This window comes from Pogoniulus pusillus, chromosome 9 (assembly GCF_015220805.1).
Source record: "Pogoniulus pusillus isolate bPogPus1 chromosome 9, bPogPus1.pri, whole genome shotgun sequence".
NCBI lineage: Eukaryota > Metazoa > Chordata > Aves > Piciformes > Lybiidae > Pogoniulus > Pogoniulus pusillus.
Genome location: NC_087272.1, coordinates 22,264,263 through 22,272,820, shown reverse-complemented (window position 1 = coordinate 22,272,820; position 8,558 = coordinate 22,264,263). Strand labels below are relative to the sequence as shown.

The 8,558-nt window shown below is 44.4% G+C and overlaps 1 protein-coding gene across 2 annotated transcripts; it reads left to right on the top strand.

Annotated features, from left to right (window-relative positions):
* The first annotated feature begins 5,781 nt into the window (after positions 1 to 5,781).
* On the top strand, positions 5,782 to 8,304 carry HMGB2 (high mobility group box 2). Of its 2 annotated transcripts, none has more exons than XM_064148853.1 (5): positions 5,782 to 6,000; positions 6,559 to 6,729; positions 6,884 to 7,029; positions 7,125 to 7,299; positions 7,779 to 8,304. In XM_064148853.1, exons 2-5 carry the CDS (start codon positions 6,580 to 6,582, stop codon positions 7,929 to 7,931), a joined length of 624 nt encoding a protein of 207 aa, XP_064004923.1. In that variant the 5' UTR covers positions 5,782 to 6,000; positions 6,559 to 6,579; the 3' UTR covers positions 7,932 to 8,304. The 2 variants fall into 2 exon arrangements, with proteins under 2 accessions (XP_064004923.1, XP_064004922.1); XM_064148852.1 differs by having other exon boundaries at positions 5,783 to 6,085.
* The last annotated feature ends 254 nt before the right edge of the window (positions 8,305 to 8,558 follow it).

Here is an 8,558-nt window from a genome sequence, read left to right as displayed (position 1 = left end):
CCTAGACCCAAGGCTAACATGCTGATGAACATCCTGGTGCTCAAAAGGAACCTGTCCCCAGTCAGACATGCTTCTCTCTTCTGGTTGTGGGTGACAAGAAGGTGCAATTCTTCATTTCTCTTGTGAGCCTGTGGCACACATCTTTGCCAACTTACCCTATTCTTTCTCTCCTACGAGATTTTAGAGCTGCACTTCCATGGAAAATAGCTTCTACTGCCCGGTTCAGCTTGTTTTAAAATTTTTACTCCTCACAACTACAGAAGAAAATAGTCCATCAGAATGGTCAAGGTACAATTCAAATATTCTGGTTCATGCTGTAGAAGTTTCAACACATCTAAGTCACCTTGGGCTGACATGTACTTACCAGGATCTAACCTGACATGGACACTGGGGCTATTTCAGAGATAGACTCTTTGAATCTGTCACACATCCAGGGTCACTGTCCAATCCTTTGTCTTACTGCTTAGGAAAAAAATAATCTTGGAACTACATTGTCAAATTCTTAAAGGACACAACATTTTTAACAAATAAAATGTAATTGCTGAAAAGAGTAAGCTGTGTTCTCATTCCAGGTAAAGCACCAAAGTTTACTAAGGCTGGAAGAGTTTTGGGAGAAGGATAGCAACTCCTTTTTATCAACTTACATGGATTTCATAGTGTAAGGTACAGCTATCCACATTTTCTAAACTGTAAAACTATCTGAAGGATGAACAAAGGCAAATTAGTGCTTCTCAAAGCTGTAAAAAGGGATTAACAATACAGCAAAACCATAAGGAAGGTCTATTAAGATCTCTAGGAAAAAATATGTTACATGAGTATTTCATGTTAACTCAATGCAAGTGGAAGAGTTCTTGTCAAATTAAGATTGAAAAAGTGCAATTAATTATTGTGACCAGGAACAGCTGGTGTTCCTCACATTATCTGCATTACTACCACAAGAGATTTTCAGATTTGGTGCGTTTATTTCCTATCATATGACTGCTGCAATCTCTGATCCACAGCTGCCCTGGGTAGTGTCTAATGTAGGCTGACTTTGTTTCAAGTCTCTAGTACAAAGCACAAAGTCAAAACAAGTTCCTAAGCTTTCAGACTAAACCAGCCTGGACTAACACAGTCACTGCCTGCAAGCTGCTTAACTGGTTATTCAGGCTTTACAATAGCACATGCAATAAAGCTGTAATGTTTAAAGGGTAAATAGATGTAATTCTTATAAAATATTATTTGTATGTTCTACGATGGATAAATGGGAAAAGTTCTAATACCTTAATTGCAAGTCCTCAAGATATTGACAAATACCAGCTTTGCTTATTTTTGGGCAGCTGGAGGTATGCACGTTTTTATCAAAGTACTAAGGAAGCAACTGCTTAGGACTGGAACACAGGAAGATAAGTTTTGATTCGAATTTAGGTAAGCAGTAGTCTAGGTGTTCTGTTCTTTGCTTTTTGTCCTAATGTTCCTACCATACATCTATTATAAGATGTTCATGTGAAAAAACTTAGGCCAAAACCACAGTTGCTATCTGTAGACTTAGTAATTCACATTAAAAAATGGGTTTACAAAAAGTGACCTATTTAAATGCTTTGTGTGTCTTGGTCTGTGATCTTTTTCTGTAACAAAAAAAGATCTGATTAAAGCTAAACTTGCTGCTTCTTTCAACATCTTGCATTACTGCTAGTAAAGTTAGGTGATGTTAAAATTGAGAGCAGCTGCAACTTGCTTTATCTAGTAAGTACTGACTACTCAGGTGCATAAGAGATCCTTTCAGCAGTATTCAATCAAGAATGATCACTTTCCAAAGCAGAATTTTATTGCCATTAAAGCACTCCATACAGGAATTTGGGTAATAACAATGCCTCTGTAGAGACAGTAAAGCTTCATCCAACTGAGCTAAAACTGTCACCATATAATACACTTGCACCACAATGAAAGTTTGGTCAGACTTAAGGTCATGCAACTGTAGTCAGCAATTTCCTCAGCTAAAGAGTATCTGTTGCAATAGATTAACTGATGGAAACGTTAATTCAAATAAAAGGTTGTTACTTTTTTTTGCTTTGTCTGCATTGACAGAAGATCTGTAGAAATTTGCCACAGAAGCCAAGAGATAGAGTGCATTATCACTTCACTTTCCATGTCCATACCATACTTATCTTTAAATCTATTTCTCAGCTCTGTAACCTGGTCTTGCCTGCTTGATCCTTTCCTCCTATCCAGTATTTCTACCCATTACATTGCTTTTCCTTCCTCACACAGTTTACTGAAGAATAGAAGTTAACAGCAGTGCTGAAAATAGTAATTGTGGAGCAGATTTGAAACTACAAAGGGTTTAAAGCCAGGGAAGCTGTAAAACTTCAGTCATTTCATGCACTGAATTATTCAAGCAAAAGTAAGCTTCAAGTCCTGGAGTTTATGCTCCTTCCCCATGACTGTCATCCACATGTGGTTAATAAATTAAGCATGTAAGCTGACCAAAGTCAGTACAGCATAGATCACTGCTTTAGAAGAGCAACAGTGACTGAATCTCTCGAGATAGAATCTGTGGTTTTGTCTGAAAAGGAACAGTGTGTCTAATGAAAAAAACGTGACAGCTTGTTATGGAACCAAGCGCACAGAGATGCATTTTTACAAGCGCTAGAGCACTGGGAGCAAGGCATGGCTTTGACACTGACAAGTTTCTAAAATCTGCATTCTTGCATGGAGCTTTCAGCATCAGCACTGCTGTGGAAAGCCTCCAGTATCATGTTCAACCATGGAAAATTTTCAATACTGCCTTCCTTGTTGGAGGACAGACAGATGTTAGAGTACAACTGCTTGGTTTCTTATGCTATATAATCTTGCATGACATCACCCTCTATGTATATACTTAACTGTATAAAAGCTTTATTTTTCAGAAAGAAGAATCTATAAAAAATTAAACAAACAAAGAATCTCAGTCAATTCTTAAAACACTTGATTGAATTATTTGAATGCTAGGCTTCTTCCACCCACCCTCATAGCAGTAACTACACTCTCACCTTACCTGCTTTCCTTCATATTGTTAGAGCATATAAGAAAACAAATGCAACAGAGGAAGTCTCACTGCAATTATTGCAATTATGCAATCCCATAATTTCCAAAGACTGTTTCAAAGTTTTTTTTCACATGAACTTGCTACTTTAATGTTAAAAAAGTAAATAAACAAACCCACCAAAACACCTCCTTCTCCCCCAGACAAAACCAAAACCCAACCAACACCAAACCGAACCAACCAATCAACCCACCTCATCACAAAACAAAAACACAAAATCAGCTTTGTCTAAGAAATAGCAGAAAAGAGATTTGGGAGGGTAAAATTAGAAAAAATAATCTCTTTTTTCAGCTGTTAAAAATTTCTGTAGCCATCCTGATCATTTTTCAGTGCCAAAATACAAGAAGTCAAGACGTGCCATTTTAGAAGCACTGACATTAAGAAAACTGTTTTCAGGAAATAATTCATTGTTCTTTCAACTGCATCAGCAAAGGATTCAGAAGTAAATCTGATTTTGATGGAGTTAAACTATGTTTTTATACGGCTATTAACATTGCAGAAGATACCTATGAATTGGTGATGTGGAGAACTCTAGGTACATCTCGTGGACAAAGAACAATTTCACACCAATGGCTGTGCTATTATTCATTCAGTGCACACCAGTAAGATTATACTGTTACAAAACTACTTCATTAACTAAAAAATCCTCAACAAGAAACTGTAATATACAGGTGGTTCACCACAAAGTAAACCTATCTGGCAGCTTAATTCATCAAACAAAAACAGTACTTTCCACGTAACATATTAAGTAAAGGCATCTTTAAAGCTACAAAACAAATTAAAACAACTCCTTGCACAGTGGCTAGGCCTTTCACACAGTTCAGTACCTCAGAATTGAGAGCATTCATTTGTAGTGGAATGGTTCATAGTAATAAAGAGCCGGATTTGGAACACGGAACATCCCACGTAAATGTTTGGTTTAGAAGTGCAAGCTTTGTTTGCAGGTTATACATTGTCAACATGAATAGTCACAGAAGTTATCTGACATAAGAATTTGGATAACTGGTTTCTGGCAGGCTTTGACATCTGCATTGTTCTGTCAATTTACCTCCTCGTCACCCTGCCTTCATAGCAAATGTTGACTTTTTTCAGTTTACATCATGTCTTTCAGGGCTGCAATGTGGTCGAATACGTAAAGCTTAAAATGAAACAGGGAGAGAGGAAGAATTCACTACCATATATTAGTCAAGTGTTCTGTGTGAAACATTGTCTTTGGAAGGATGAAGACAAAAACAAACAAAAAAAGAGCTTGAAGGGCTGGACCTGGTAAGTGTTTCTTATTCAATGAACCCTACACTGAGCAAATCTGGACTAGAGGAAGACTGAAGATTAAGATACTCACTGTTCTTATACCTGCAACTAACAGGTAGATTTGGGATTCTTGCTACTGTATGATTATTTTTTGTTAAACCATTGAGCCAGGTTAACTGATTAAAACTCTGCTGAAGGCATGGCATCTTCAGCAAGCAAAATTACAACCTGCTTTTCACCAGTGCTATAAACTATATCAGAGAGTTAAAAATTGCCCACATTACTAAGAACATTTACCTAAATTAACAACAAAAAAAAAGATGTTAACTAGATGAAACTAACCAAACAGAAGTAAATGAATACCAGCAGAACCCATATCCTGCAGTTTAGGATTCAGTAACAATAAAAGTAAACGACTGTATGGCCAAAAAGGCCAGAATCACCACTGCTGGCAAATGCACTTGAAAGCATCAATGCAAAACCAAAGACGTAAAATCTTTGAGCTTTGCTCTCAGGCTGCTGCAGCAGCCTTTACTCTGAAGGGAAAACAAAGCATAAAAAGAGGTGACACTTTCCCTTCATAGCGTCGATGCTTTTAGTCCTGCGTGACAGGGAATAGCCACTCCCCGCAGCCAGCCATGGGCTCCTCTTTTAACCCTCGAAAGAGAAAGCAGACGCGCCAAACTTCTCTCCCCAGGAGTTGATGCAAACCAAGCCTAGCACCTCGGTGGCAGCCCAGCCCTCCTCCCGCGGTGTAAGGCCCCGCAGGGAGGGAGCCGGGAACAGGCGCTGACCTAGCCATTACCCCACGATAGGTCAGTGAAGAGGCAGCGACGTTGCGCCGCTTGCCCGCACACTGACATAGGAACGAGTCCTACTTGGCCGGTGCAGCCACCCGCCCGCCAGGCCTGCAGCCCCGCACCCCAAAAGATAAGGAATTGAGTGTGAATGGTCGCGCTCACACCTTACTGCCTCCTGGGCAGGAGAAATGTAGCACCGAGGAGACCCCGCACTCTCTGGCAGCCAGGGCAGCTACCCGCCGCCGCGTCTGGCAAAGGCTTACTACCACGACCCTACCTCGCTCATCCCAGCGCACCCCACCACCCGTCCCCTAACACAACCCCCACACTTTGCCTGCCCCACCACCCGTCCCCTAACACAACCCCCACACTTTGCCCGCCCCACCACCCGTCCCCTAACACAACCCCCACACTTTGCCCGCCCCACCACCCGTCCCCTAACACAACCCCCCAGACTTCGCCTGCGCCGCCACCCTCCTCGCTCCCTTTGTATTTTTAAACCACGCCGCAGCACCTCGCCCCGCCCAATCGAAACACGCAGACTCCCCGGCGACCAATGATGGGCGCCCCGCGGTTTTTTAAACTGCCCCTCTCCCCCAATCGCCGCCCAGCGCTTTGGGTCCCACCCCCCCACTATCCTCACCCCAACCGGTTCCAACGAGTATGAGCGCTCACGACCCTCGCGCGCTCCACCTAGCCGAGAAGCTGCTCATCCACTGACGTTAGAAGGGCAGCCAGCGAATCCCCGCCGGCCTCGGCCCTAAGAGGCGGGGCCGCAGGCAGTTTGAACCGGCGCGACAGCCAATCCGGTGCGGCGGAGGCGGGTCCCTAGGGCGCCGTGGGTCAAGTTGCTGTGGCGGGCAGGACTGGGGAAAACAAGAGGCTGTAAGTGCGCTGCCGGGAAACCATTTAGCAGCCGCAGCGGAGGAAGCAGAGCCCCGCGCCGCCGCCGCCCGCCCCACCCAGCCAGGCAAGCCCCCGCATACTCGCTGCTCGGCGGGAGCCGCGGAGCAGCGGGAGTGCGCTAGTGGAGGGAGAGTGGGAGTGAGGGCGCGCTGCCACCCGCCTTGGGCGCGGAGGGACTGCGGGGTTTCCCCAAGGGCGGGATGCTGTCCCAGAGCTGACGGGCGGAACGTCCGAACTGGGCGGATAGGACTGACTGCACGGGGAGGGCGGCGGGCGGCCCTGCCAGGGAGAGCTGGGGCGCGGGCTGTGGCATTCTCGCTGCGGGGGACGGGTGGAGGCTACGGGAGGTGCGACGGGGCGGGCGAGAGTGGGGCTACGGCGGAGGTGGGGCCGGCGGCCATGGGGGGCGTGTTCGGGCGGGAAGGCGCCGGCGAGTGAGAGGTGGGAGCGGCCTGAGGCGCGGCCCCGCCCCACCCGCCGGTGGCTCTGCTCCGCTCTGACGCCCTGCCGTGACGCCGCCTCTCCCCCCACCCGCAGGGACCCGCCGCCGACCTCGCCATGGGCAAAGGCGACCCTAACAAGCCACGGGGCAAGATGTCCTCGTACGCTTACTTCGTGCAGACATGCCGAGAGGAGCACAAGAAGAAGCACCCGGACTCGTCCGTCAACTTCGCCGAGTTCTCGCGGAAGTGCTCGGAGCGATGGAAGGTGAGCGGGCCCTAGCCGAGCTCTACCGGCCCGGCCCCCCGCCCCTCCTGCGGGCTGCTGGGAAAAGATCCTTGCCAGCAGCTGCTGCTTAGGCGTTAGTGGGTCACCAGGGGCTTTATCTGATCCAGACTCTTCTCCTTTCCCTTCTGCTCAGACGATGTCTAGCAAGGAAAAAGGAAAGTTTGAAGAAATGGCTAAAGGAGACAAAGCTCGTTACGACAGGGAGATGAAGAACTATGTACCTCCCAAAGGCGAGAAGAAAGGAAAGAAAAAGGACCCTAATGCTCCTAAACGACCACCGTGAGTGTTTCTAGAGCAGAAAAAAAACCCCAAAAAACACCCGAATCAGAAAAAGCTCTAATAGTCTGATATTTAATCACTGTCTTTTGTTTTAGATCTGCATTTTTCCTTTTCTGTTCCGAACACCGTCCAAAAATAAAAAATGAGCATCCTGGCTTATCTATTGGAGATACAGCAAAGAAATTAGGTGAAATGTGGTCTGAACAGTCGGCCAAAGACAAACAGCCATATGAACAGAAGGCTGCAAAGCTAAAGGAGAAATACGAGAAGGTACAGTGAAAGTGACAAAATGATGATTGGAGTTACAGAGATCACTCTGAACGTATGACTTTGCTTTTGCAGCTAAACCATGCATTGTTTATGCTTCTAAATATTCCTGTCAACCTTTGTCAGTCGCCAAAATGCATGGAAAGGTGTGGTGGGGGAGATACCTAGGACCTCTACAGTGAACTTGGATGTGGTTTTCATACATGTAGAGAATTTAGAGATATGATGCTTTACTTCCAGAAAATGGGTCACCTGCTTGGTAAAATACATAGACATACTAAAAAAAATGTAAATAAGAGATCATAACACCCTTAAACTGGCTGGATTGTATGTTCTCTTGCAAAAAGTTATAGGCATAAAAATTCCAAGGTTGAAACCACACATTCTGCACAGACAGTATTTGTTACACACAGTGCAGCATTACTAAGTTATTAAAAGTACAGAGTTGCATTGCCAGCCATTAAACAGCATTTTTCTTGCAGGATATCGCAGCGTATCGTGCTAAGAGCAAGAGTGACACAGGAAAAAAGGGCCCAGGCAGGCCTGCAGGATCTAAGAAGAAAACAGAACCAGAAGAGGAGGAGGAAGAAGATGATGATGAAGATGAGGAAGAAGAAGAGGAGGAGGAGGAATAAATGAATGTCCTGCTGTAAAGATTTATGCTCAAAATCCAATATTTTACTAAGAATGTGAACTCAAGTGCAGCTCATTGTTAGCTTCAGTATAAAAAATTGTACAGAACTGTGTATAGGTAATGTGGTTCTTTGTAGGGAAACCTTTATTTTTAACGTAAGTAGTAGCTGTAGGCTGCTACAGTTCAGTTTAAGAAAAAGTTGTGGAATGTTTTTGCATATTTAATGGTTTTGTTGAAATTCAGTGAGTGATAGCCAGGTGTTTCTTTATAGCTAAGTAAAACAAAGGAGGTAGCTTAATAGCCAATCTTACATTTTGTAGTATGTTGCATTGTATTACTTTTTTAACGATTTTGTAATAAAATGTTGTACATGATTGTTGTACTCTTGATGTCTCTGAGAGGCCAGGTACTCCCAGAATGCAGAAGCCCTATGCAGGCTTGTGCTTGGCATTGCGCTTGGGCTATTGCTGTTAGGGCAAAACTGTCAGGTATCCTTGCAGTGTTGTCTCCTGGAGTTTATTACAAGAGGCTAGGTTTTTAACCACACCTCACTCCCACACATAATGCTGTTACTTGCAACCGATGTTTTCCTAATGTTAGCATTTACTTACATTGCCTTGTGAGTGAA

What these genes read in the sequence shown, in the direction of transcription:
- HMGB2 (XM_064148853.1), top strand. Translation starts at nt 6,580, where the DNA reads ATGGGCAAAGGCGACCCTAACAAGCCACGGGGCAAGATGTCCTCGTAC. An exon ending in AATGCTCCTAAACGACCACC is followed by an intron (nt 7,030 to 7,124) that starts GTGAGTGTTTCT and finishes CTTTTGTTTTAG; the next exon opens with ATCTGCATTTTTCCTTTTCT. An exon ending in TAAAGGAGAAATACGAGAAG is followed by an intron (nt 7,300 to 7,778) that starts GTACAGTGAAAG and finishes TTTTTCTTGCAG; the next exon opens with GATATCGCAGCGTATCGTGC.